General features: G+C 48.7%; 5 protein-coding genes across 10 annotated transcripts; 2 read left to right on the forward strand and 3 right to left on the reverse strand.

Moving 5' to 3' along the window:
- Positions 1-838: 838 nt before the first annotated feature.
- Positions 839-1,731, reverse strand: LOC108023244 (RING-box protein 1A). Its single transcript, XM_017092522.3, has 3 exons — positions 1,516-1,731; positions 1,402-1,429; positions 839-1,320 (listed from the first exon to the last, which is right to left on the reverse strand). The coding sequence occupies exons 1-3, from the start codon at positions 1,591-1,593 to the stop codon at positions 1,100-1,102; spliced, it is 327 nt and encodes a 108-aa protein (XP_016948011.1). The 5' UTR covers positions 1,594-1,731; the 3' UTR covers positions 839-1,099.
- Positions 1,732-2,122: 391 nt separating this feature from the next.
- LOC108023773 (GATA zinc finger domain-containing protein 1) lies at positions 2,123-3,836 on the reverse strand. Its single transcript, XM_017093417.3, has 2 exons — positions 2,644-3,836; positions 2,123-2,580 (listed from the first exon to the last, which is right to left on the reverse strand). The coding sequence occupies exons 1-2, from the start codon at positions 3,716-3,718 to the stop codon at positions 2,372-2,374; spliced, it is 1,284 nt and encodes a 427-aa protein (XP_016948906.1). The 5' UTR covers positions 3,719-3,836; the 3' UTR covers positions 2,123-2,371.
- A 262-nt stretch (positions 3,837-4,098) lies between these two features.
- Positions 4,099-7,253, forward strand: LOC108023619 (protein SPT2 homolog). The gene is made up of 4 exons (XM_017093230.3): positions 4,099-4,220; positions 4,365-5,775; positions 5,831-6,043; positions 6,101-7,253. Exons 1-4 carry the CDS (start codon positions 4,158-4,160, stop codon positions 6,199-6,201), a joined length of 1,788 nt encoding a protein of 595 aa, XP_016948719.1. The 5' UTR covers positions 4,099-4,157; the 3' UTR covers positions 6,202-7,253.
- A 54-nt stretch (positions 7,254-7,307) lies between these two features.
- LOC108023620 (scoloptoxin SSD14) lies at positions 7,308-10,623 on the reverse strand. Of its 2 annotated transcripts, none has more exons than XM_017093231.3 (3): positions 10,533-10,623; positions 9,365-10,129; positions 7,308-8,421 (listed from the first exon to the last, which is right to left on the reverse strand). In XM_017093231.3, the coding sequence occupies exons 1-3, from the start codon at positions 10,535-10,537 to the stop codon at positions 7,479-7,481; spliced, it is 1,713 nt and encodes a 570-aa protein (XP_016948720.1). In that variant the 5' UTR covers positions 10,538-10,623; the 3' UTR covers positions 7,308-7,478. The 2 variants fall into 2 exon arrangements, with proteins under 2 accessions (XP_016948720.1, XP_050742624.1); XM_050886667.1 differs by lacking the exon at positions 10,533-10,623 and adding an exon at positions 10,233-10,376.
- Positions 10,624-11,372: 749 nt separating this feature from the next.
- Positions 11,373-27,754, forward strand: LOC108023399 (active breakpoint cluster region-related protein). Of its 5 annotated transcripts, none has more exons than XM_017092846.3 (14): positions 11,373-11,535; positions 13,133-13,748; positions 20,915-21,549; positions 21,615-22,239; positions 22,302-22,603; positions 22,664-22,790; positions 23,540-23,560; positions 24,170-24,268; positions 24,433-25,437; positions 25,502-25,885; positions 25,946-26,106; positions 26,167-26,306; positions 26,371-26,620; positions 26,687-27,754. In XM_017092846.3, exons 2-14 carry the CDS (start codon positions 13,407-13,409, stop codon positions 26,874-26,876), a joined length of 4,281 nt encoding a protein of 1,426 aa, XP_016948335.1. In that variant the 5' UTR covers positions 11,373-11,535; positions 13,133-13,406; the 3' UTR covers positions 26,877-27,754. The 5 variants fall into 5 exon arrangements, with proteins under 5 accessions (XP_016948335.1, XP_016948338.1, XP_016948336.1 ...); XM_017092847.3 differs by lacking the exon at positions 11,373-11,535 and adding an exon at positions 11,562-11,773; XM_017092848.3 differs by lacking the exon at positions 11,373-11,535 and adding an exon at positions 11,562-11,746.
- The last annotated feature ends 18 nt before the right edge of the window (positions 27,755-27,772 follow it).

Here is a 27,772-nt window from a genome sequence, read left to right on the forward strand (position 1 = left end):
CTATCTTCTCCTGTCGACAGTTGATTTTGTCACCCACTCACCTCTTTTTTTGGCATTCACTCGTTGAACAGGGGCCTGCTGCGCCTCACAGTGCTTCTTATGTGGAAGTCAACACTTTTTGTTTGCGTATTTTCTTTTTGTTGTGAAAAGATTGTTTTGGGGAGCAGTTTGATATTGGAGCTCTCAGGGAATTCCCAAAAAATCGAGTTCATTCCACAGAAATATCCGGGATTTTAAAAGCTCTTTTAAACTTTATTCTTAGGTGTGTAAAAGTATGCAGTAAAAAATGTTTGTGCCCTAAAGCAGTTCATTGTATTTCTGGGATTAAAAAATATTGATGCCTACTTTTAGACACCTACAAAACTAGATTTAAAATGGATTTCAAAACCTTGGGGACTAATGAAGCAACTCCATCTATTTGTTTAATTAAATCCCATAGTAAAGGTGGATTTCTTTGTTTTTGCAGGAATAATAATTCGAGGGGAAAACTTAATTTTCTGGTCTTATGCTTGTCAAGTCATGATTTAACTGGTATTCCTCACATTCAGTAATCTTATTTAAGGGGTTTTAACAAATTAGAACCGAAATATACATGCTTATCCCTGATTTTAAGCCACTTCCAAGAACTAAAAGCATATTTTTATGACTAGCAAGTCATGACTTCACAAGACATCTTCCTCATCTTTAGTTATCTTGGGGATTCCAGCTAATTACAACCGAATCATACAGGGACATCCCCCATTTCATGGAACAGAAGGTATACATACTTTGAATATCCCTCATGGACACGTGGACATCCTTCCCTTCATGCCGTTTCCAAGAACAAAAGGCGTAGCAATCATTGTTGAATCTTCTCCATCCTCTACAGCGTTTATTTCTTGCGTTACAAAAAGTTGAGTTTGTTGGGGGGAACTCGGTGATGGGTACTGGGCCCTCTTAAACATGATCATTTCACCCGGATTCCCCGAATCGCTTAAGATCTACAAGGTGTTCCCTTGGTGCATCAGGAATTACATAATATATATGGGGGGCGTGGCGCGGTTAGGCGGATCCCGGGGGCTGCTCCGCCGGCCGTTGTGGGGGTCGGTGCCCCGCGGACCTAGTGGCCGTACTTCTGGAAGTCCCACTCGCGGTTGTCCAGCGGGCAGACCTGGCGGGTCTTCAGCCAGCGGGAGATGCAGTGGAAGTGGAAGGCGTGGTTGCAGACGCCCCAGGCCACGGTGCACTCCTCGCTGGTGGCGGACGCCTGGTTCGCCTGGCACTCGATGCACAGGTCCATGATGTGGTTGCGGCAGATGGCGCAGTTGTCCACCACGATGTCTGGCGGGGATTGGAGTGTAAAGACGGGTAAGGGGTTATTCGCCTGCCTGCGAGGAGGGCAAATGCCAGTTGACTACTCACCCCAGGCCCACAGAGCCACGGCGTTCCACTAAATTGTGGTTATTGCATTGTGTTCGGGGAGAGAGAAAAGTGTTTTCAATGCCGATGACCCAGCTCTTTTCGCCGACCACTCACCTTCTTCACCTCGAAGCGCTTCTTCTCGCCCTTGCTGCTGCTCGACGGCACCTCGAACTCTTCCTCGTCCACCTCCATTGTCGCGGCTGCCGTGTTAGTTCCTGAGAAGTGAGTACTTTGAAATTTATTGCACTAAATTCGCTTCTTTTTTTTTGCCCTTCCGTTTTCGATGGCAAAACCTATCGAATCGAAGATGGTGTGCGTGCCAGTGTGACCGGCGTCGGTTCAGGCGACCCCCTCGATGTTTGGATATGGCGATCGATACCCCGGCTATTCGATAACATTTTAGTTTAAATTTAAACAACTAATTTTTATTTACTTGTTGCCTTAATTATAATATTTAATGTTGTAAATAAATCCATATATTTAATTTGATTAAAAGCAGAAAAGCTCCTGATTGCCTCAACTCATCTTTAAACCTTCCCACAAAACTCTTCACTTGAAATAAATTATAAACCTCAAAACATTTAAAAGAAATTTTTTGTATTTAAAAAATGGTTATTTATTTGAATTTAAAAAATGCCAGTGTATTTCCTTATTTCAGTATTTACCAATTAGAATATATATTTCACAGGCCTATTCAGTAGAAGTAAAGTAGTTTAAAGTAGGATATTTCCGTGTGCTTACTATATTTCTAGATTCCTTATAGAATACGCATCAAAACTGGCTGACTTTGAGTATTGGGAAGCAGTGTTTGAAGTCCTGCAGTGTGTGGCTCTGTACAATGCAAGTTTACAAGTAAGACATTTATTCCTCATACACACTCCATGGTTTTCGCTTAATAAATTAGGTTATTCAAATTCAGGCCCCTGGCTCGGGCCCTCTTCTTCATCTTGCCCCTGGCCCGCCGCTCCTGCTAGGAGGCGCCGCCCGCCTTGTGGCCACTGCCCCTTTCCCGCTTCACCACGGGCAGCCGCGTCCAGATGTACCCGCCCGCCCGCTGGGCGGTGTACTCGTCCACATCCGGCAGGGGAAAGGGCGTGCTCCGGTCGAAGTAGTAGTTGCTGGGCGCGTGCATCACGAACTCCAGGTAGCAGAGCTTCCGCGACAGCTCCTCGTCGGGTCCTGCGGGGTGGGAACAGGGATTATAAAGCCGTAGATTGGCCTACACATCACAGCAATCCATACCAATCAGATAGGTGGCCGGGTCGAATCCCTCCTGGGGGTCCGGGCTGTCCTGCGTGGGTATCAGCCAGGTGAGGAAGGCGGACTTCTCGCAGTAGGCGTCCACCAGCAGCCCGCGCACCTGGGCGTAGTACAGATTCTGCTCCCCGTCCACGATGCTGACGATGTCGCCGATCTGCATGTAGCTGCCCTTGTAGAACACGCTCTTCACGAACCGGGTGCAGGCCTGCACCTTGGGCGTCTTCTGCGCGGGTCGCTTGAACAGCGTGCGGCGGCTCCGTGACCCCGGGGCCCCGCCGCCCGGCCCGCCAGCCGGCCCGGACTTGCCGTGCTTGTTGCTGTTGCTGGGGTGCGCGCCAGCGCTGGCGAGGTGGGTGGAGCTGCCGGCGGAGCCGTTCGGCCCGTGGCTGTGGCCATTCGACTGGCTATTGCTGCCGCCGCCGCCGCCGTGCGCGCCCTTGCCCGTCTGCTTGGCCTTAAAGCGCGTGCTCTTCCGCAGGCGCTTCATTATGGCCGGCGTGCGCGTGTTCACCTGGTGGCCGGTGCCGTTCAGACTGCTGCGGGTGATCTTGCCCGCCGGGCGAGGACTGGGATTGAGCGGGGCCTCCGGCGAACTGGGTGGGATCTCCTCCTGGGACTTCAGTGGCTTGTCATCGTCCTCGATCTTAATGGCGGGCGGCGGGCTGGGCGGCCGGGCGGTTGGCTGTTCCAGGGGCTTCTCTTCGTCCACGTCCACGTCCTGGACCTGCGCCTGCCCCTGGGCCTGCTCCTCCTTCACCTCTGGCGGCTGTGGTTTGTCCTCCTTCGGCTGCTCCAGCTCGTCCATCGTGGGCATGCGCTCGTTGGTGGTCAGATCGTTGTCAATGTCCATGTCCGTGGAGTCCTTCTGCGCGTCGGGGCGCGGGCAGGAGGCGGCTGCAGCGGAAGCGGGCGGACTGGAAGCCGTGGGCTCGGAATCCCCAGTTGCGTCCACTGGGAGGGCATCCTCGGCGGGGGATTCCTTGTCAGCGGGACTCTGGGCGTCGGGCTGGGTGCACTTGCCGCCCTCGCCGTCCATCGGGTCGGGGTCGGTGGACATGGCTAGACCGTGGGCCGTTCGGCGGGCCTTTTATTCAGATTTTCAACGTTTTTTGAAGTCAACACCGCGAGATACTTTTCAACCACCTCACCTCGATATCGATAGGCGCTGGGTCTTGGCGAATGCAACCACCTGGTATCGATAGGGGATGGAATATTTATTCTTGGTATATATACATTTTCAAGCAAGTTTTAAAGGGCCTTCTCAAGGCGTATTGGCCCTTTTAGAAAATGTTCAATAAAAATAAGTTGCAAATATTAAAAAAACAGTTGAGTTGTAAATGGAGCTGCCTATCGATAAGCACAGCTATCGAGTGCCTGGTCAATCGGCACAAAAATACTGAAAAACCCAGCGAGCGACGGTAACACCGATGGTGGCGCACCATCTGGTAACACGGCAAGAGTAAAAAAAAAAGAATTGACAACACGGATAAGTCGAAATGGATTTCGGGGCGCTGCTGCACTACGCGAAAAAGAAGAACGATGCGGCCACCAAGGAGGAGGTGGGTACCCAGCTGTCCGGATGGGGCTTAGCCCTCTGGCAGACCCGGGGGCGGGTGGGCAGGGCGATGCCCAGCTGCGCCAATGACCCCAAAAACCAGATGAGACGATCGCCCCCACTGACCAGGTCATGTTTCCACTTTCAGCGCCCGGGAGAGGGCAAGTTCTACAGCACCAAGTATGCGCCGCCCAAGAAGGAGTCCAAGGAGTCCAAGCAGCTGTCCAACAACATACAGAAGTTCCTGCGCAGGAAGGAGGCCGAGGAGGCGGAGAAGAAGCGCGAGGAGCGCCAGAAGCTCAACGAGCTGCTGGCCAAGCGGGACGAGAAGTCCAAGAACAAGATCCGCAAAATGCTCAAGGTCACCAAGTCGGCCAACAAGTCCGTCCTGGAGGATGCCAACGACGGCGCCGATGGGGCCCACGAGGCGGGCGAGGGCCAGGGCGACGACTACGGCTATGTGTCCAACGAGGCGAACGCCTTCTACGAGAAGTACATCGAGAAGGTGCGCGACGTGCAGGAGGACAAGGGATTCGCGCCCAGCAGGCCGCAGTCCCTGCGAGACCTCTCCGGGACCAAGGAACGCGTGAAGGCGGCCATCACCCGGGAGCGTGAGGAGGCCAAGAGTCACACGCGCCAGAGGAGCAGCGGCGGGGCCTCGCACAGCGCCACCAAGTCAAAGGAGCCCAGCGTGGCCCGTTCCTACAGCACCTCGAAGAGCCTGTACGATCCCGAGGCGGAGAGGCGCGAGGAGGAGCGCAAGAAGCGGCAGGAGGAGGAGCAGCGCAGGGCCAAGATCAAGCGGCCCGCCCAGCCGCCGCCCATGGATTTCCAAGCGCTGCTCCGCCTGGCCGAAAAGAAGCAACACGAGCCCGTGGTCTTTGAGCCCGAGAAGAAGAAGGAAGCGGAGCGCCTGCTGTCCGCCCGCGAGAAGCGCGAAATGGAGGAGCGCCAGCGGCAGAAGGAGCAGCGCGCCCAGCGCGACAAAATGCGGGAACTGGAGGCCAAGGGGGGTCCCAAAGCCGGCGCCACCGCCGCCACCAATCGCATGGAGCCCAACGGGCGCATTCCCAAGCTGAATCAGGCCAAGCCGGCGAGTGCGCCAAGTGATAGTTTCAAAAAGCCCGCAGTGCCTTCGCCAGCGAAGGCCCGCTCCAGCTCCGTCAGTACACTAAGTTCCAATTCCCATTCCTCCACTAGCCGTAGTCCCGCCCCAAGTATAAGGCCCGCCAGCAAGACAGCTCCTGTGGCCGCCGCCAAGCCAGGCGCGAGTGCATCGTCGGCGGCGGCGACGGGGCGACCCAGCTCCGTCGCTGGCAAAGCACCCGCCCCTGCCTCCTCGAAGAATCCCTATGCGGCGGCCATCAAAAACGGAGCAGTGCGTGAGTTTCCGCCCAGGGATCGGCCTGCCGTCCCAGCCAAAGCGCGCCCAGCCACTCCGGCGGATGGCAAACCGCGACAATTCCCGCCCGCGGATGTGCAGAGGTCCTCGGGTGGCCGCCAGTTCCCGCCCGCCGATGTCAAGAGACGCAAGCCCCAGGAGCAGCCAGGCAACAAAAGTGAGAAGGCAGCTGGCATCCAAGTGTGTTACTATATCTTTATCCCTCTTTCAAGGACGCATTTACGACGACGACGATGAGGACGAGTACGACTCCGAGCTGGATGACTTCATCGACGACGGCGACTGCGAGGAGGACATATCCTCGCACATCCGCGACATCTTCGGCTATGACAAGCGGCGCTATCGCGACATGGACGACGACGACCGGGGGATGGAGTCCAGCTTTGCGCAGATGCAGCGCGAGGAGTTCATCAGCAAGAAGTTGGGTGAGTTGTTGGCCCCAAAGACCACCCGAATGGCACTCTAATCCCTTGCTTTCGCAGGCATGCAAGAGGACCTGGAGGACATGCGCATGGAGGCGGCGCACAAGAAGCAAAAAATGGCCAAAAAGCGAATCAAACGCATCGACGACGACGACGACTAGTCTGTCGAGGTGTCGTGCAAATCTCAAAATATCCGAAGTGCGACCTTAAGTGTTATCTTATCTGGCGGACGACTCAGGCCCGCCCGATGCTGAAGTGCAGGAGCTGTGCCCGTTGAGCTTACATATGTCTGAGGATAGTGTTTAGTTAGTTACGTGCCCTAGTTTAGCATAAGCACACCCAAGCACACACACACAGCACACTCAAGGTATGTGCGCCTATATATAGACCATCTATAGTCATCTATTTTTGCTATCTGAAAACGGAAACTCACACAGAATGGAGCTAACTTCGTCTAGCCGTTGTCTTTTTGATAGGTGTACATATGTCTCTCTTGATTTCCCCGAGTCTTCGCTTGAAATAGGAACGCCAGATATACACATTTCACTTTTGATTTCCCTGCGGTTTCCGTGTCGAATGAGCATGCAAATGAAATGCGTCGGTTTGCTGGCCCCGGGGCTTTGAACTTTCCTCACAAGCGCTTCGTTGCCTTGAGAAGGTGCACAAATTCGTCACCCTCAAATTTAAAAACCAGTTTGAGCACTTTTTCTTTCCGTTTCCCTTGCTTTAAGCCGCTGCAATTTTACATGTACCTTAGCTAGCCCCAATAAACATTTATTTTATGGATCAGGCTATTTTTGTTTGGAATTACTAGCTGCATATGACTTCGTTTGCTGGGCTTAGCAGCCTCTTTTTGTAGCCTTGTGAAGAATAAATTTTAAAATTATATTTAAGGCCCTTTCTTATCGAAAAGAACTTCATAATTACTTTGTTGTTTCGTGCAGCATTTGCTTATGCCATAAGTTTTTAGCTATTGTTATTGTGTAAAAACTACATTTTCTAAATTTTGTTGAATAGATAATTTGTTTTGTCAAATATTCGGCTATATCTTAGTTACACAAAAACCCTGACAGCTATTTTCATCATTATTTTCGAGGAACTCGGAAGACTCTAAGCGAAGTTAGCTATCTGTTTTCGAATAAAGTGAGTTTAGATATTACGCCTGAAGTTTTGTATATGTTTTCTACAATAAAACAGATCTCTCCTAAGGAAAGAGGTACTATTTGTCGAGACATTTTCCACCGAAATCCCCTGCACACAAAGGGCGTAGAGAGATTCCTACGAACGAACAATTTTAATGGTTAACAACAAAAATCTCATTACAAACGAATTCTTACAGTACAGAACAAATTTCAGTGGCTTCAAGTGGATGTAGCTGGCGGAGGTCGCGGACCCAGGGCCTGGATGAGATGTGCGCCCCTCCTCGGAGCCGCAGGACCTAGTCCAAGCGATCCGGCTCCACGATCACGGCGCTGCCCACTCTTCTCCGGTCGCAGACGGGATGCGGCTCGCTGCCACGCACGCCGACGGCCGTCTGGGCGGTGTAGGCCTTGTCCTCCTCGAGGTACTTGATGTCGTGGCCAATGCCCCGCAGGTAGGCCACCGTGTGGCGCGGCACCTCCTTCTCCACGTCGACGTGGTTCGGCGCCAGCTGGTGGTGCAGGCGGCCCGTATTCACCGCCTTCTCGATCGGTTCGTTGAGCACAAAGTAGCGCAGGATGGTCTGGGCCACCGAGGTGGTGATCCTGGAGCCCCCGGCGCCGCCCACAATCAGCTTCACATCGCCCTGGTTGTCCAGGAAGATGCTGGGGCACGTGGAGGACATGGGCCGCTTGCCCGGCTTGATGAAGTTCGCCGGACTGGCGGGTATCCCATAGGCGTTGACCGTGCCGGGCGTGCTGAAGTCGTCCATCTGGTCGTTCAGGATGAAGCCCGTCTGGCGGGATCGCACCTTGGCGCCGAAGTGTCTGTTGATCGTGCTGGTCACCGAAATGGCATCGCCGTTGGGCGCCAGCACGGAGATGTGCGCCGTGCCATGGTCCTCCTCGTTGGCGAAGTTGGCGCCGTAGTAGGACATGTCGTCGAAGGTCCTGTTGTCCTGGATCAGCTTGCGGATGTCCGCGGCGAAGGTCGGGTCGATGAGGTTCTCGTAGATCTCCTGCACCTCCGGCTCGAAGTGCACGTCGCCCAGGTTGGTGCGGTGCCCGTAGGCGTGCTTGAAGGTCTCGATCAGCCGCTGCCAGTACTTGTCCGTGTTCGTCGTGTACAGCGGCTCCATCACGTTCAGGATGAAGGTCAGCACGGCCCCACTGGTGGGCAGGGGCGAGGTGATCAGCTCGTAGGGGCCGAAGCGCGCGTGCAGGGGGATCTCCCAGCGAACACTGCAAGGTTGGAGTCGGTTATTAAGGGGGTTTCGCAATGGGAAACACTCTTACAATGTAATATCTAGTGTGTTTTGCTAAGGTTTGGGTCACCAGTCTTTCTTAAAACGATTTTTGAATATGTATATGGATAAAAAGCTGAAAATAACCTAACAAATTACAATGATGCAAAGAACAAATCCACGGATAAAAGCTTGAAATTATCTTATCAATTGAATTTTGGCCAAGGTCTGGGTCACCAGTCTTCCTTTTAACATAACCTAACACGTAAAGTCTGCAGAACTCCAATTATATTTATATTCCACGGATATAAAGTTGAAAATAACTTTATCAATTGCCTTGTAATACAAATTAAAATGAAATGGGAAATGCCTTTACTAAGTAATATCTAGTATGTTAAGCCAAGGTCTGGGTCACCAATCTATCGTAAAATGATATTTGAATATATGGATAAAAAGTTGAAAATAACCTTATCAATTGCTTTGTAATACAAATTAAAATGATTCATAGAACAAATCCACGGATAGAGGGCTAAAAATAATCTTATCAATTGATTTTTGATAGGAATTGCCTAGGTCTGGGTCACCAATCTTCTTCTTAACATAACCTTAAACGTTAAGCCTGCCAAAGTCTGAATCGTTTCTTCCCATAAAACATTGCTACGTAAAAAAAGATGACCATAATCATATCAAATGGTTTGTAAAACGAATTGGAAAGCTCTGGGTCACCAGACTTCTTCTTGACTTAAATACCCAGTTAAAATGAATAATTTGTGTACAGTTTTGGGTCACCAACCAAGCTTAAGGCCTTAAAGCCCCAGGAGAGAAGAAAGTTATATATCTATCTATAACTTTCTTTAGATTTCTAGTACCTTTTGAAATGGTAGGGGTCACCAGCTCTTTCTAAAACCTATAAATGGGGCCTTGGAATGCGGTTCACTCACTCGTATTTCTGCAGATCCTGCTCGGTGATGATGCCGCCCATGGCCTGGATGTCCTCGACCAGCTTCCTGCCCACGCGGCCGCCGCCGTAGATGACCTCGGGGCCCTCGTTGGCGACGATCTCCAGGGTCTCGGCCAGCGTGTGGCGGTACATGATCTCGCCCGTCTTGTACAGCTCGTCCGTCTTCGGGTTGATGAAGATCTCGGCCATGGAGGGCTCTTTGCGGATGCGCTCCTCGTCGCGCAGCAGGACGCGGGCCAGGTACTTGGACACCACGATGCCGTGCCGGCAGAGATCGATGGTGGGCTGGAAGAGCGTCTTCCAGGGCAGGCGTCCGTACTTGGCGTGCAGCTTGGAGTAGCCGTAGATCTCGCTGGGGATGGCGCTGGCCAGGGCGCCCGTGATCTCCCGGCCCACGAACATGTCCTCCGTGGCCGCCGCCGGCGCGGTCTCTCGGGCCACCAGCGTCTCCTTGTGACCCATCTCCCTGGAGTAGATGGTGGCCACAAAGCCGCCGCCCACGCCCAGGCTGTGCGGCAGCATGACGCCCTCGCACAGCATGGTGGCTATGGCCGCGTCCGCCGCCGAGCCGCCGATGTCCAGCATGGCGCCGCCCACCTCGGCGCAGCCCTCGCCGTTGGAGGCCACGGCGCCCATGCGGCGCGGCTCCTCCGCCTTGTCCCTGAGGCCGAAGACCAGGCCCAGGGTCACGCCCACGGCGGTCACCGCCAGCACGATCCAGCAGACGGCATACTTCTTGCAGAGCCTGGAAGGGATTAGAGCGTTATCGACCGGCAAGGGAGGCTGCTTTGAGTGGCTAATGGCGGTCTCTGCGGGAGGGAAACTTGCCGTCCAGTGGGCCACCCTACCCGACTAATAGGTCACCGAAGGCGTCGAACAGCGCTCCATAGAACATGGTTGAGGGGCCTCTCTCGCACTCCAGACTCAGATTTCAAAGGGCACTATATGCGTATATATCTTTGAGGGTTTTTCTGTACTTTAGCCCACACAAAACTTAGTTTGGGGATGTTTTCGTTTCGCAATATTTATTTTTATATAAAAAAAGCACTTTTTAGTCACTTTGTTTTCTTGTTAATACGCGATTTTCCCTTTTTTGGCTCACTTTATTTTACGATTTCTCAGATCCTTTTTCTTCGACCAATACTTACGACATTTTTTCTATGTGTATCCCCAGGCCTAAGACTAGGAACTTGAATTAATTTGAAGCTGGTAAGAAATAGGCGGCAGAATGGCCGCGGCTTTAATTAATTAAGTAGCCATCGGACGCCATGGAGCGCCTTTTATATCCATCGAATTATCTCAGTTTTATAGGCGATAAGACAAGAGGCCGCCGTATCCACGTGCCCAACGCCGAATCCCTAACCAGATCCGTGCTACGTCAGAATAACGAACTGCGGCTGATTAAGAGGCCGGCGAAAACCAAAGAAACTAAGGCGGAATATCATATTATTATCTGCGAGCTGGCGATAAAGCCGATTTAAGGTCAATCTGGGATGTTTTTCGGGCTAAAAATAGGGAGCCATTCGGGAAAAACTAATTAATATCAATGACTAATAGCGGGGCTCGATAAGACGGCAGTCTGCTGGACTTTAGCCTGGGGCTGGGCGCATAAACAGGGACTATATCTGGGGGGTTTCTCGGAATAAGTTTAGGGGATTTATTTTTGAATAGGACTCTTGAAAAGCCGTTGAGGCGTAGAAAGGGTGGCAACGCCAGGGCAACTGGGCTTTTGTTTAAGTTACGCAATATAAAGATTCTTTATTGTGCAGAGTGGCCAAACATGTACCCCATTGGCCTTACTTAAGCAGATTTGAACAAATAAAAAGCTAAAATTAAAAAATAAACTTATTTTAAATAAAAATCCAATGAGAAATGCGTAAGGTGCGTGACACCGCTAAGCCGCGTCCCACCTTAGAGCGACCGTACTTTCGGTATATTTGCCCACCATCTAGTATTAAAAGCGTTTTCCCCCGAGCCGGGGGGTATTTTTGGGAGGCATTCGCGCGGTCGCACTCGACACGAAATGAAATCGTTTTTTTTGTAAAATAAATTCGGCTGGGGTTTTTGTGTAGTGTATATATGTCGAATTTCCAATCAGTGTGAAAGTGAATCGTGAAAATAGTGAATGAAAAGCGCGGCGGAAAATGAAACGTGAGTGGCGGCTCTGCGGGCCTCGGGGAAATGCGACTGGAAAACGCAGCCAAAAACCAAAGCCGAGTTTGCACGCACACCAGCGCAGCACCTGAGCGCTGCACATATGCAAATGTGTCTGTGTGTTGGCCCAGCAGTGAGGCACACGCACACACACTCACACATATATATGTGGATTTTTCTAAGCGAAATCTAATTGAAACGGCCAACGGTAAAAGACCAGGATAACGGTGCCCGGGTGCGTGTGCCTGGAAGGGCCAAACATTTTTTTCGAGTGCAGTGGCTGCTTTTACTTCGCTTCTTTCTGTTTTTGAGGCTGCAACGCCCACTGATTTTGTCTCTCGGCAAAGCAGAGACGACGAGAAGCGGCGGAAAAAGTGGAAGGAGGCAGAGAGAAGAGCAGAAGAAAACACAAAACTAACTAGCAACAACAATTGTTTAAGGAACATCGCTCTCTTGCGGCGTCTGTGTGCGCTGCTCTGTGTGTGTGTGTGTGTGTGTGTGGGTGTGCTACGCTTTTGTTGTCGTTTTGATAAAAACGAGAAAATCTCGAGGAAAATTCATTGCGTCTGCGCCTGCAAAGCCAAAAACCAGGGGAAAACATTGCAAAAACAAAGGGCCAGCAAAACAATTTCGGCCTTGGCTGAAAAGAAAACAACAAAGTTGCAAGGCAGCACGCACACGCACGCACACAGCTGCAATTCGAAAGGGCAAAAGCACGGCGGCAACAACAACAAGAGCATCTGCAACTGGAGAAACAACAACAAAAAGCACAACAACCACGAAAACAAATACAAGTGCAAGTGCAACCGGTTATTTAACCGCTTGAGATCTTATTGGGCAAAGTCTTAACCGCTTCTTTTGAAATCGAATTCTAATTGGACTGTTTGGTTTGAAAACCAATTTTTTCAATTTTCTTATATTTTTTTTATGAAAACTTTGGCTTTTCTGAGGTTAAATCTTTTAGCTTAAATCAAAACCAATGAAGATTAACTTTACAAGCTAATTTTTTAACTGAGACTTGTACATTATATGTATTTCACATAAATTATTGAAAAACCTCCCACAGTATGAGCATTTTTCTTATCAAGTTCTTGCTTATGTGCCTTCTAAAAAACCACATAAAAATAGATTTTCGAAAGAGAAAAAACCACTGCTTAGGTAGGATTGAAAGTATTTGGAGATCGCATGTTTCAGAAATTTACCTTTTTATATCTTAACTATTTTTGAAAAACCTTAAATTCTCGTTAAAGTAATTCCATTTCCTAGAAAGTACCCGTAGAGCCAAAGTTTTAAAACCCTCTCCGCTTGGTAAGCGAACCCAAAGGCTGTGCCCTACCCACGAGATACTCGAGGAACCTACTTACTGGTGCTCCAGGGGCCCAGCATCCCCCGCACTTTCCCCTAGTCAAACAAAGGGCCTCGAAGAGCACTCCTCGTCGAGGTGCTCTTGTTGTTTTTGGCTGTGTGGCTGCCCACACGCAAGGATATGCCAGATTTCAGTCTTCGACTGTGACGCACAGAGCAGAAAAAAAAAGAAAAATAAGCAAGAAAAAGACATGCACACAGATACTGAATCTCACACACACTCTTGCAGGCGGTGAAGGCGACAACGCACAACTGGTGCTCGTTGTTACATAAAAGGCAACCTCGCCCTCTCTTCGTCATCGTCTCGGAGCAGAATCATCATTAATATAGCATCATCGGCAATCGCATCTCTGGAGTGAGCGGGGGACAAGTGCAGCGGAAGAGCCAGCGCAGCGAAGGAGGAGGAGCAGTCGGAGGAGCAGTCGGAGGAGCAGCTGGAGGAGCAGTCGGAGGAGCAGCTAAAGCAGCAGCAGGAGCACTCGAAGGATCTGCTCCTGGTCACCATGAGCGTCTTCGACGACTTCCAGCGCCTGTGGATGCAGCGCTTCCCGCAGAGCTCGCTTTCGGACGCCTGGGAGCAGGACGTGCGCGCCAGTCTCGAGCGGCACAAGCTGCGCATCCTCGAGCTGAGCAAGGAGCTCGAGCAGGAGACGCTCTACGTGGAGTACCTGGAGCGGCTGCTGTCCGACGTGGAGAAGTACCGCGCCTCTGGCGGCGACCCCACCGCCCTCTTCGAGGCGGCCAGCGGCAGCGGAAGCGCAGGTGCGAGCAGCACCAACAACGCCAGCAGCACCACCAACGGAGCTCCGCCGGCGGGCAGCGCCGCCAGCGTGGACAAGGAGTTTGTGAGTATAGAAGATCATAGGAGCTTATGTTTACCCTAAAAATAGGAGCATTATTTCACCTTTTTAAGGGGACAAGTTTGTTGTATTGGCTGAAATTGGCTTTTCCTGATCCGACTTTTATAACAATTGTATTGTAAATGAGGAAGAATTTAGGAATCTTCAAAATAAGAGTATTATATCACACCTTAAGTAAACTAATTTATTGTCTCTAAAGAAACTAGAATATTTGAATACGATTTTCTGCCCAATTAGTGTTTAATTGATTAGAAAGGAGAATACTTACTTGAAGCAGCTATATCTCAAGACAAAAGTATAGTATCAAAACTTTTAGAGGAACAACAAACAGGTGCAATATAACTTACTTTTGTGATATTTAACTCAAAAGTAGCTTAGAATAGTAGAATATAAACTCAAAATATGCTACATCTTAAAAATAAGAGTATGATATCACTCCTTTATAAGAAAAATAATATTATATCTGTTGAATTTAGGTTTTCAATTCAACGAAATGGATGGAAATGAGGTATTTACTAAAAGTAGCTCATCCACAAACCTAAACTACATCCTTTTAGGACCTCTGAACAATATGTTCTTCATTAGATCATATCTACTTCCCCCAGGATTATATTGAGAAACTCAAAATAAGTGCACATAGCTTATCACTTTATAATGATTTTCACAAGAAACGAATGCTAGAAGCACCATTTCGATAAGATCGTTTGCATAAATACTCCGAGTCCATTCATTACTTTCCTAACGACGCCGTCGTGTTCCCAAGGGAACTCACTGTAAGATCTCCCCTTCCCCATGAGCAATGCTCCGAAACTATATAGCTTCTCCTTTCGATCGGCAAGGGCTGGGGATTGCTACCAGGCGCCCAGCCCTCGGAGTGGGTTCCTTCTGGGGCTCGATTTCTTTCGCAAATGTCATTGCCTCCTTATCAGCAGAGAGTGGAAGGCGGAGAATCGGGGGCCAGCGAGGCGAATGTAGAAGTGCACAGAGCGGAGCTCTCGGAAATATCGATAGTGAACTGGTTCGCAGAATAATGATATTCGTTTTTAGAAAGTTCAATGGATGACTTGGAGTTTACCTCCAGTACGGAGAAATCTCGGAGTTCTGGGGCTCTTTGAGGCCTGAGTTCGCTGGGCTTCATGAAACAGCTGCTTTTTCCGAGACCCTGTATGGGTACAGTCGTGCTTTCCTAACACGAACTAACAGCTGCCCCTATATCTTGCCTTTTAAAATTGAAACAAGAGTTACTCAAAGTTACCATCGATAGTAAGAGAAACTTTAATAGGATTTGAACCCACACCATTCTTGATCTATGTATGATATTTAAAAAAAAAACCATCATTATATGGTTGAAATCATATGTTTATGGAAATATTTGCTAAACTTCTTATAATCTAAGTGATCCCGAGAATATTTTCGGATTGGGTTTACTGTATTTAGGTAATAATGATAGGTTTGTGGAAATATCAGTTAAGCCTCCAAAATCAAAATGATCAAAATGATTTTTTCGATTTTTCAATGGTAAAAATTATGCTTTTTTTTTGGAAATTATAGTGAAACCTCTAAATATCACTATGATCTTTGGATGTTTTCCGATCTTTTCGGATTGCGTTTATTATATCATTTTAAAATAATTCGTTTTTGAAAATATTAGGTAGGCACCCCCAAAAATCATATGATCTTGAGACTTAGTTAGGATTACATTATTCTTGGGTAAAAATAGTACATTTATATAAAAAAATATCATTGTGGAAATAATAACATATAAAAACCAATATGGTCTTGAGTTTTTTTTTCTTTTCGGATTAGGTTTTTTGTAAACCCCTAAAAATCATATGATCTTGACATTTTTCTGATCTTTTCGAATTAAGATTACATTATTCTTCGGTAAAGATAGAACGATTATGGAAACATCATCTAAACCCCCAAAAATTAATATGATCTTGAAGTATTTTCCCATCTATTCGGGTTAGGTTTATTTTAACATTTTATTTAAGGATGTAAAGTAGTTTATGGAATTATCAGTAGAACAAGTTAAAATCAATATGATATTGAGATTTTTGTATATTTTCTGATCAGGCTTATTATATAATTTTTGAAATATTGGGTAGGTAACCCTTAAAAATCATATGATCTTAGTATTTTTCTGATCTTTTCGAGTTAGGAGTATATTATTCTTGGATAAAAATAATATGTTTTTGGAAACATCATATGATCCTGAGACATTTTCCCATCTATTCGGTTTCGGTTTATTGTAACATTTTATTTAAGGATATGAAATGATAAGACTATGGAAATACCAGTAGAACATCTTGCGTTTTTTTTTTTGTATCTTTTCGGATCAGGTTTATTATATAATTTTAGCAAATATTAGGTAGGTCACCCCCACGATCCTGGGACTTCTCCGGTTCGGGACTGGAAGGTTCGCCCCGCCGAGGCTGCACTGTGGGTGTGTGCGTACGTCCATGGGCGCTACCACTCCACAATCACTCGCTCCGATATCTCGAATAGCGACCCCTTATCTACCCACACCGCCGGTCTTTATATTTTTTATACTGGTCGGGCGTGTGTGAGTATTATTTTCTTTGGGTTTTCGCGCTGCCGCTGGCGTCGCCGCATATACTGTCACCCACTGTCGCCAGTGTAGTTTTGGGTGAACAACAGTGACGGGACGAACGGGCGGATACGGATGCGCGGCCAAGTCCAGATACATTCCGTGCGGCGAAAGATTGAAGTTGCGCGAGCTGTTTCGAGAAGCGCCAGAACAGGGCCCAGTTGAACACCTGCGAGGAACACGTAGGGCAAACAATAACACAAAATTACGTAAAAATTTAACAATTTGTTCGCCTTTTTTTTGCATTCGTTGAGCTCCGCCTTCCGCTTTTCGCTTGCCGCGCGAGTGTGTGTGAGTGTTAACGTGTTTTGTTTTTCGGTTGACTCAAGTTTCGTGGTCGCCTAGTCATCGTCACTAAGTCGCCGCACCGCCCTGCCCGCCCCACAGGCCCTGTGCCCTGTGCCCTGCGCCCTGTTCGCGACCGAGACAAGGGGAAGGCCAGGAGGATAGCTCAGCAAAGTGGCGCTGGCCCGGGAGCATGGCCTCCTTCAAAGAGAAGTTCAAGCTGTGGTCCAGAGGGGTGCGTAACCGGCCGAGGACCAGGGCCCCAAGCCCCAATCCCCAGCCCCAAAAAGACACCGAAATACATCCCAGCGCTGCAGCAGTTGTTGCTGTATTATCACAAGTCGAAATCAATAAAAACTTATCACCTATCGCACACACGTAGACGTCGTGCCGTATCTCGGGGCCCCCCATATCTATCCGCCAGTGCACAAATACACAGTCGTGTAGCCAAGAAATTAAGCAATAGCGGCTAAATAAATGGGCCTTAAGGCAGAGCACTCGCGGAAACGCAAGCGTAAGCAAGGGCTGGCATTGTAAGCCCCCTACATATGGGGAAAAAAGAAGATATTTCAAGTAAATTACAGGGTTCTAAGATCATATACCTTTGGAGTTCCTCCAGACAGGGCTTAACCCGCGATTTGTTGAGCAAAAAGGCATTTCAAGTAGGGTTTCATAGGTTACTGGTTCTACAAGGCGATCAGAAAGGGATTATTTGCTATGGATAGGATTGGAGGATTGGAAAATACACTGGCAAGAGGTTATTTCATCAGGATTTAGAAGAATAGATAACAACGTTTTATTATATAAACAAATAACCTACCTTTTTTGACACACTATTTTTTTGATAAGTAGGTTTCTCGGGAATTATAATATATTTTTTTTACAAAATATTACTGGATTTTATAGATAATATTAAAGTTTTTGGGTTCCAAGGAATTTCATTCCCTTTTTCTGTAATGAGTGTTTTTTTTAGAATTATCCCATAACATATATCCCTAAATATGCAAATATTTCCAGCATCTCGAAGCACATTCCCAGTGCTATTGCTGCGATCTTTGCTGCAAAAGGGCTGGGAAAAGCGCGTCGGTGGGTTAAGAAAGGCGTGAGCGTCGCACAGTGTGTGCGCTGATAAGCTGCCAGCCATATCTATAAGGCCCGTGGACAAAGTAAGAGAGGGGACACTTGTAGTTACATGCGGGCGCCTTTTGGCCAGGAGATTACGACTAAAAATCGAACAGGCTGATTTTCCAAGCTAGCAGTTGACTAACAGCTGTTGCGGGCTGGGAAATGGAAAGTAAAAGAAAATGCCAAGGCGAGTCAGCTGATGGGGGTTGGCCAGGCCAACAAGGTCTCAGCAACCCAAAGATCAGTATAAATGTCTGAAGAATTCTGTGGAAAAACCCTAACGTCCGCCGATCTTAATTGTCTGCGAAATGCCAAATATTGAATCATAGGTTTTTGGAACCAACTATGGTGTCATAAACTCCATTAACACCCATTTGCATGCAGGTTTTCTCTGCTGTCTGCCATAAATACGTATTTCAATGTTTTTAAAGGGGAAACCATGATATATTTTATCATTTTATTTATTCAATTAACTGATTGGCTAAATTAAAAATGTATATAGATTGACAAACATTGATAAGCATCTTCAAAGGTTATCTTGATGCATGATAAATTGGCTCTGTCTCTTGTGATATTTTAATTTTAACACGCCTTAAATGTATTTATTAATGTTTTCAAATAGAGATACTAAAAAATATTTGAGCTTTTTTTTATTCAACATTTTGTTACATTATTACTATAAATAGACTTGGCTCAATCAAAAAGTTATAATTAGTGCCCTTTAAATATATATTTTAATGTTTTAAAATGTGGATACCATAAAATATTTCATCAGTTTGTTTATTTAATATTTTTTTTACTTTTTGTTTTAACTATAATTAGGCTTGGCTATCGTATGAATGCTCTTTAAAGGTTTTCCCGACTTGTTATATATGCTTCTGACTCTTCTGGTGACATTTCTATTTTTAACCCTTGCTGTCCCATTTGGAGGACAAGTGCCTGCGAGGGGTTAACCTGTCATTACTCACCCGCACATCCATGAGAAAATGCGGCTCTGATAAGCTGCCTATGACCCCGAGTGCCTGTTAATTGAACAATATGCTAAGTAATTGTATCAGAGAACGAGAAGGGCGTGAAGGGGGAAACGGGGGCACACAGGGAGAAATATTCAGGCCCTAGATCATGTGATAATACCAGAGGGCTTTGTAGTGGGGAATGTAAAATGAAAGTAAGGGTTTCTATATTAATTTTGTTTTTTTGATGTATTCCAAATGATATGTGGTTTTTTATACACTAGTAATAACTAATCGTAGGTCTGGAATAGATATTTATTTGGAGCTGAATCAGTTATTGACTATATTTGGTAGAAATAATAATGTTTTATCTTTACTAGTTTGGTTTCTGCTTTTATGCTTTCAATTTTAAGAAGTATAACGAATATAATTATTTAGGAGTTATTGTAGTTCTCAGCAATATTACCCATAAATAATATAATATATACTTATAAAGAATACCTCTATCCAAGTAATAAGTGGCCCCTAAAGTTTGCTCAAACTTTATTTGCCTCGTACACACACCTCCAACTGGCCCAGAAGCAGGGGCTCTGGCCAAGTAGCCATCGACCTCTCGGTCTCCGAGTCGCACTTGGGCACGCTTTCTTCTTCGCTCCGCTTGGTCACATCCCCAGCCGCAGCCACAGCCACAGCCACAGCCGCAGCCTCATCCCCCGCCACTTGGCCACCACCCACTTGGAGGCGGTGCCACATCCCGCCACCCAGACACCTTTCGGTTGGCAATTTTTCACTTTTATTATACATTTATTATTATTTTTGGCAATAAGCGCGTTGTCTGTGCACTGCTCTCTTTATTTTTTCTGTTTCACTTATTTGTTTGTTTCTGCTTACCCGCGTGCTTTTCACTTTTTCAAAGCCCCAAAATTGTGTGGCAAGACATGAGACATGAGACGTGAAAAGGAAAAAAGCGAGCAAAAGAAAGATCCAACGCACGCACGCGTCCGAGTCTGAGCCAAGTTTGTCGGTTTTGGCCATTTAAAGTGGAGAAACGGCTCGAATCGGAATGAAATTAGGCGAAATGAAATGCGCTACGTGCCCGGCAGCTCGATTGGCCAGCGGAAAACGGCGGCGAATAAGAAATGGTACATGGAAATAGTTCGCAGAGGCGTTGGCGCCCTTCTGTGGGTGGCATGGAGTGTGCCCTGGGATTAGAGCCAGCCCAAATAGCACGCGGCCGGGGAATCGGCCATATTCTCTGCTCCACGCCAGGCCAAGTCCCGATTTGGCTCTGCCATCAAGAACTGCCACCGATTTCTCCGCTCAACTCGTTGGCATATGTTAATTTGGCTCACTTATTCGGGGGCTTCTGCATAACTAAACTCTATCCGGGGGCCAGAAACGCTTGAACTTTCAACTCTGGAGGTGGTATTTTGGAATATGAGTTAGGATTCGGTTATATGGGGTTTTTTTAGTCTGGAGAGACCAGAAATCATGTTATCATACCTCTAAAATCCTTGTTTATTTGCTTTATGCTGAAGAGGGGACTACCTATCCATTAACTAAAGTATATACTTCTTCAAGGTATATTCTTAAAACATGTTTTCAAAAACTGTATTTCACTTTCCACTATCATTCTAAACGGAACACCTACCTATTAACTAGGTGTAGAGTTCTTAAAATATATGATCTTAACATTATTTTTCACAATTTGCATTTCAAAAATCATGTTATCGTAACTCTTTAAATCTTTACTTATATGTTTTCTTCTTATATGTAGGATTTGCTTATAATCTAATTTTATAAATCCTAAGAAACTTATTTCTAAATACTTTGTTATATTATTTTTTTGTTTTATAATGGATATTACTCCATAGTACTCAAATCTTTTCAAGCTGGAAAGTATTACTTCGCCTAATGAAATCATTATACATATGATCTTAAAATACCTAGGAAATATAGAATATATTATTACGATCTTGAAATGCCTAGAAACTACTTTTATTTTTCATTATTCCCATAAAGACCACATGGTTTCGCTTCTAAGAAGCACAAAATGTAAATTCCCGCGACTCACTTGAGTCTTGATTGAGTTACATTAATATTTGCCACTGATTGGTTCAAAGATCGCCGAATTGATTTACTCACTGGCTCGCCATCTTGTCTTCGTTTACTCACAGAAATCTAGTTTAAATCTGCGCGAGTCCTCCACCTCGGCCGGCGGCAAGGACAAGGACCGCCTGTCCCTTAACACGGACAACAAGTACACAGCAACACACACAAATGCCGCCGAAGGCGGCGGCAGTGGGAGTGGCAGCGGCACGGGAGCGGCAGCGGTGGCCAGCGGTCCGCTCCACTCGGCCCCAGCCACGGGCAAGCGGATAGCGGAGCTGAACTTCGAGCGGGAGGAGCGCGACAAGGACAGTGGCAACGAGAAGGACACCAACGGAGCCTTGCAGCAGTGCATCACCGAACTGGCGGCCTCCATAAAGGCCCAGCCGGACAATGGAGCAGCCGGGTCATCATCATCGGCGGGAGGAGGATCAGCCGGTGGCGATGTCGATAAGGAGGCGAACGCCGCCAAACAGCCGTTGCGCAAGTCCACCTCGCAGTACGTCACCGTCATCCAGGTCAAGGAGGCCAAAGACAAGGAGGGCGACGATGGAGCCACCTCGGGGGTCAGTGACACACAGCAGCAGCAACCCACGCCGCCCTCCACATTCGCTCGCTATGCGGAAGCCACGGCCCCTCCGCTGTCGCCGTCGCTCACTTCGTACGCCGCCCACGTGGAGGCCAAGAAGAAAATGCCACCCAGGTGAGCCAGTTTTAAGTGATTCTACCGATTTCCCTACCAATAACCCCGCCTCTTCGCCCCCACAGACCTCCGCCAAAGAACATTCGGCGCGTGGAGCCGCCCACCATTCCCAGCCAGCAGCAGCTGTCGTCCTCGCCCAAGAGAGAGACTCCCTTCGTGGGCAGCACCATGCCGCTGCCCAGCAGTTCCGGCGGCAGCCTCTCCTCCGACAGCCCGGGCAACTCGCTGGAGCGCAACATCAAGCCCTCGGACATTTTGCGCCAGAAGTCGTCCGAGAATCTGGACTCCAAGTATGCGGCGAATCGCAAGACCACACCGGAACTGGGCAAATTCGTCAACGTAAACAATCCGGAGCTGATGGAGGAACTGGGCCGCAAGATGGTGGGCAAGACAGACAGCTTGGAGCAGGCGAAGAGGAACGACTCCTCGCCCTCGGGCGGCGGCAGTCTAGGACGCACTGCCTCGACGCCGGGGCGATCGCTGACCCCGGGACGAACCGGCGTGGGCGCCTCGCCCACTGGTAGTCTGAACAAAACGGCCAAACTGGCAGCGGCGGACAGCAGTTCCACGAGCAGTCTGGAGAAGAAGTCGCGCACCTGCCTGCAGGCCAGCGATGCGGAGGGTGGATCGGCGAACCAGCGGACTGTGGGCTCCAAGGAGTCGCTGGCATCACAAGGCATATCAGAGGTGGTACGTGCGGAGCGTGTATTCTGGCTTTTTTAAACGATTGGCTAACCAAGTGTTCCTTGCAGATCAAGAGCTACGAGAGTGTTTCCTCGCTGAGTTCGGACAGCGCCAAGGCGGCGGCGGCCTCCCAGCAGTCGGCGGCAGCCGGCGGGACTGCAGCGGACAACGAGCCGTACTACGATAGCGTGCCGCTGGACAACGGCGATGGGGAGTACGTGTTCATCAAGCCCGGCCGCACCGGCTCCTCCTCCAGTCGCGACGACTTGTCGACGCCCGGCAGCAGCACCTTGCCCCTGGCGACCAGTGTGGCGGATCCCGAATCTCCAGGCAGGACCTCCAACTACGTCAACATCGACTACTTCCTACAGTGAGTTGCAGCGCGAACTTTATATGTGTTGGATTAACTGATGCGGATAACCCTTTGCAGGCAGAGCAACGAGACGAGATCTAGTTCGCTGGACAGCGACGGGGAGTACGAGGGTCCGCCGATATTGCGCACCATTTCGCACGACGACCAGACCACGTCACAAACAACGCCGGGAGCACTTCGCAAGGTTTGTTGTCATGTCACGGATGAACGCCCCAGTCCCGGTTCGAGTTCCAGTTCCATTCCACAGCGGCCATTACCCAGTGCCCCACCAGCTTTTCCCATTCCCAGCCAACTCAACGTTGTCGTTTCGTTGTGTTTAACCACTTTCCGATCATCGTTCGCAGCCATGTGGCTGTGTAGCTTCCGAATGCCCAAGATTCAAGCTGAAAGCTTACTTACGCTCTAGGGTTGATGCAATCCCCTGTGTGTGAGATGACTAAGCGCACGCTTCGGCACTTAACATGCTTTTCGTAAGCGCTAATTGCTTCCAAAATGCATGTGCTTACTATGGGGAGAGTAATCTCGAGACCCCTCAGAAACGGAATGTTTCAGAGGAAGGAAGGCCTAACTATCTGAAAACATTTAAACATGCTTCGCATTTCTTATAGATTGTTTGCGATTCATTTTCTATTTATAACCAATCGTCATGCATAAGTTCATAATTAATTAACTTTATTAATCACGGCGTAAAAGTAATGCCTGATATCTCTGTGGTCACGAGCAGTCGGCCTGCTGAATCATAGTTTCGAATCTAAGGAAGATTTTAAGAGTTCTCAAGAGTGATTGCTCTAAAAGTCTGTATTATTATTATTGGTTTCTACAAATCCCTATCCCCTATCGAAATTCATAACCATTCTACATTTAAAAGATATTCCTTACTTACTAATACCGTACTAACCAAGATTTTTCGTTTCTGCTCTCTTCTCCCAACAGAACTTAGTTTCAGCGATACTTGTGAGTACCCGGATCAGGATTATATAGCTGCCCTAGTTGGCTAATTCGAACAGTGTATGCTTTATGGGATGGGTTTTAACGATCTTCCCATCGCCAGCATCCACTGTATTGTATATACATTCATATATCTATATTCTGTGTACATAATCTGTATAGCTACTGCTTTAGAATGCGCTTGTTTTCCATTTGTAACGTGTGTTTGTGCCTCCTACTTGAGTTCTGTCTTCGTTTGTGCTTCAGTTTACGCCCACAATCACACCCATTTTATTGTTTTGTGCAAATTGTATATATGAACACGATCCCAAGATCGATATCCCCACATGGTTTTGTCCTGTTTGCTCCCACTTGATTGTGCGCATAGCGTATTCCCCTCTCTGTCTCATCCATTTCATGCCAGATTTGGTTTGGTTTTAATGTTTGGATAGCTTTGCAAAGAGCAAAAATCGCACTTTGCCAGGCTATCGCATGTAGCGAATGGTATTTAGCTTTGGAAACGGTCTGAAAGGGTTGTAGACACTTGCTAGCCCGCATCCACCCCACCTTGTGTGTACATATGCCGCTCTCACTGCCCCCCATCTCATCCAAGTGGTTCGCTTTTCCGTTCCCTAGGTTTGTGGAAACGCGCGCGGTGCCAAAATACGATCCATACTCAGCTCCATTATCCAGAGCGAGACGATCTACGTGGAGTGCCTCAACAAAATGATGCAGGTGAGTGATCCGGCTCGAGGGACCAAATTTTGAAGCGTATATTAGGGGTTGGGGCGGGGTATTTGGGTATTTGTCAAATTCGGTAGTTTGTAAAATTATAAACGCGATGCAGAGAAGGTGATACACTTTATAAACTCGCTAATTAATATCAATTTGAAATGCAGTACAAGAAGGCGATCCACGCAACCCTGAACACGTCGCAGCCTGTGATCAAGGAGGAGGAGGAGAACACGATCTTCTTCAAGATCGACGAGCTCCACGACCTGCACACCGCCTTCCTGTCCGACCTGAAGACCATAGTGTCCCACGAGGGCGGCGATGTGCTGATCGGGGAGCCCTTCCGCCGCCTGGCCGACATGTTCGACCTGTACAGCGCCTTCTTGCACAACTACAAGAGCGCCATCGAGACGGTGAAGAAGTGCAGCGCGAACAATCCGCAGTTCAAGAAGATCGTCTCGACCATTGTGGTCAACCTGCAGACGGAGCAGTCGCTGACGCTGGAGGATCTGCTGCACAAGCCGGTGGCCCGTGTGCAGATCAACGCCCTGGTGTTCAACGATCTGCTGCGCGAGACCCCCAACGCCCATCCGGATCACCAGCCGCTGCGGCAGGCGCAGAAGATCATCCAGATGTTCCTCAACCAGTTCAATGTGGTCAACCAACGGCTGCCCAGCGAATCGAATCGCAACCTCAGACGCATGGTGCGCAACTCGTTCATTGTGGAGCTGGTCGACGGCCACCGCAAGCTGCGGCACCTCTTCCTGTTCAACGATGTGATTGCGTGCGCCAAGTACAAGGCGCTGGGCCGCGATCGCATCGACTACGAGCTCAAGTGGTTCATCCCGCTGAAGGAGATATCCATTTTCGAGGAGGCGGATCCGGCGGCCGAGCTGAAGGAATCTAGTCCAGCGAATATTTCGCAAGTGAAGCGCAACCTGCGCTCGGTTCGGGATCAACTGGCCATGGAGGTGGCCAACAGCGGGGGCGGCGGGGTGCGCTCCGGCGACAAGTACCGCCGCAAGCTGGCGGATCTGGAGTCGCAGCTGGTGCTGGCCACGCCCAACCTGGTGCTGCGGCTGGGCAACAAGGCCAACAACAAGACCATGACCTTCTTCCTCAGCTCGGACTTCGAGCGGACGCAGTGGATCGACTCGATCACGTCGCTCAAGGTGAGTAAGCCGTCGTATTTCGATTGAATCGAATTGGAGTTAATTGGGCGCCTTTAATCCTCAGCAAAAGTGCAACCTGCCCGGCGCCAACACCATCAACTCGCTGGAGGTCACCGCCTTCATTGTGGCCATGCAGAAGGGCATGAAGACTGAAATGGGTTCGTATCTGATGCGCAACACCAACGACGAGAGCCTGCTGGTCGGCGATCTGCACATGGCGGTCCAGGGACTGGGCGGCCTGGAGCAGGCGGCCGACCTGTACATCTGCATCGAGGTGGACTCGTACGGTCACTACTTCCGCAAGGCCACCACCAAGATGGTGTGCCGCAGCCAAACGCCGCTGTGGAACGAGAGCTTCATGCTGGAGCTGGAGGGCAGCCAGAATGTGCGCATCCTGCTCTACGAGGCCAAGGAGCGGCCGCTGCTCAGGGCCAAGCACATACTCAAGGTGAGCTGATTTCTATAGAGAAATTGGTCTGGATTTTAATGTTATCCTCTGATCCCGCAGCTGAGCCTCAGCTGGCTGACGGAGACCACACAGCCGCGCACCATCAAGCTTAGTGAGACCCTGGAGCTGGGCTGCAGCTTCCGGTTCGTGCCCGGCGAGCTGTGCCGCGCCACCACCAAGCCGGGAGCGCTCTTCGGTGCCAAAATGAGTCAAGTATTAAAGTGGGTACAGCTCTGCCCTCCAAGCTTTCTTCTTCTTATGGCTATTTCGTGCCCTTTCAGACGCGAGAAACGCGACATTCCGTTCATCATCAGTGCCTGCATTCGGGAGGTGGAGCGGCGGGGGATGCTCGAGGTTGGCTGCTACCGCGTCAGCGGTTCCGCCTCTGATCTGGCCAAGCTCAAGAAGGCTTTTGAGTCGGGTGAGTAGACGCCTCTGGGGGGTAACCTGTGCTTCTTGCTAATGGCGTCCCTTTGCATCTGCAGATGCCTACGAGGCGGAGCAGCTGCTGCGCGAGGTGGACATCCATTCGGTGACCGGCATTTTGAAGACCTTCCTGAGGGAGCTGCCCGAGGCCCTGTTCACGGACCAGCTGTATCCGCGATTCTTCGACACATTCAGCGCCTTTAGCAACAACAACGAATCCACGCGAATCAACGAGCTGCTCAAGGTTTTCGAGGAGCTGCCGCAGGTCAACAAGGCCTCCATCAACTCGATTCTGGACCATCTAATAAGGTGCGCCCCAGTCTTTTGTGTGAAGTCGAAATCTTACTTACCTGTGCCTTGATTCGCTCCCCGTAGAGTCCACGAAAAGGAGGCGGACAACAAGATGTCGCTGCACAACCTGGCCATGGTGTTTGGGCCCACCCTGCTGCGGCCGGGCCAAACGCAGGTGAAGCAGAAGGATCCGCTGGCGGCCAGCACCGTGGATGTGATGGCCCAGGCCGGCATCCTCTACTGCTTCCTGCAGGCGCGCATCAAGAAGGATTAGGACCCAGAAGGCCGTCTGCACAGATATACATATGGAATATATATATGCATATATATAAACATAAATTATATATTTTTTTTACATAGCAATAGCGGTAATACGAACGAAATCCGACGGATAGCCTACGCATACACCACGCCCCCACCTGTCTGCCACGCCCCTGCACAAAGTAAACACGAGAAACGCCTGAACACACTGAAAACGCTTGAAATTCGCCTAAAGTCACACGTGCAAACACCCTGATACACCTGCGCTGCCAATTGTATATACCAGAAACCGGAACTGCAACTATGAGGAAGACGAGGATGGGTCTGGCGAGGAATACGGAATGATATGCCCCACCAGGACCCCGCTGGGGATCCGGGACGTGAACAAATCTGCTCAATGGCGGGCTCACACACGCACAACACAGCACACACATCAGCAACGAGAACAACACACACCTGGGATGATCAAGTGTCTAACACTAACTAGCTGCTCCTCCGCTTACTAAACATTATTCCCACGTATTACAGATATTTCCGTAGATCTGTAGACTGTATGCTTTACCCTTAGATGCGAAACCCTCGCTGCTTGCTGCAACTATTGCAGAGTAAGAACAGAATTCGAGGGGGGAAAGCATAAATTGCAAATATTTTCAATATTACGCGTATATATCTAGAGACGTATATACCAACCTACATATAATTAATTACTACTACTAGTACTATAATTTACTAAAGTGAGGTAGCGACTTTCCCGGCTGATTGATCAATGATTGATGATATACGATGTATGTGTTTGCTTGAAATTCTGTTTTTTTCTCGTCTTGTTTTATATTAATTATTTAGGTTTTTATATAAACAGAAGCGTAAAATAAAGTATATTCTATTTAGAAATTGCCAACGAGATTTCAC

The sequence above is a fragment of the Drosophila biarmipes genome, chromosome X (genome assembly GCF_025231255.1).
Source record: "Drosophila biarmipes strain raj3 chromosome X, RU_DBia_V1.1, whole genome shotgun sequence".
NCBI lineage: Eukaryota > Metazoa > Arthropoda > Insecta > Diptera > Drosophilidae > Drosophila > Drosophila biarmipes.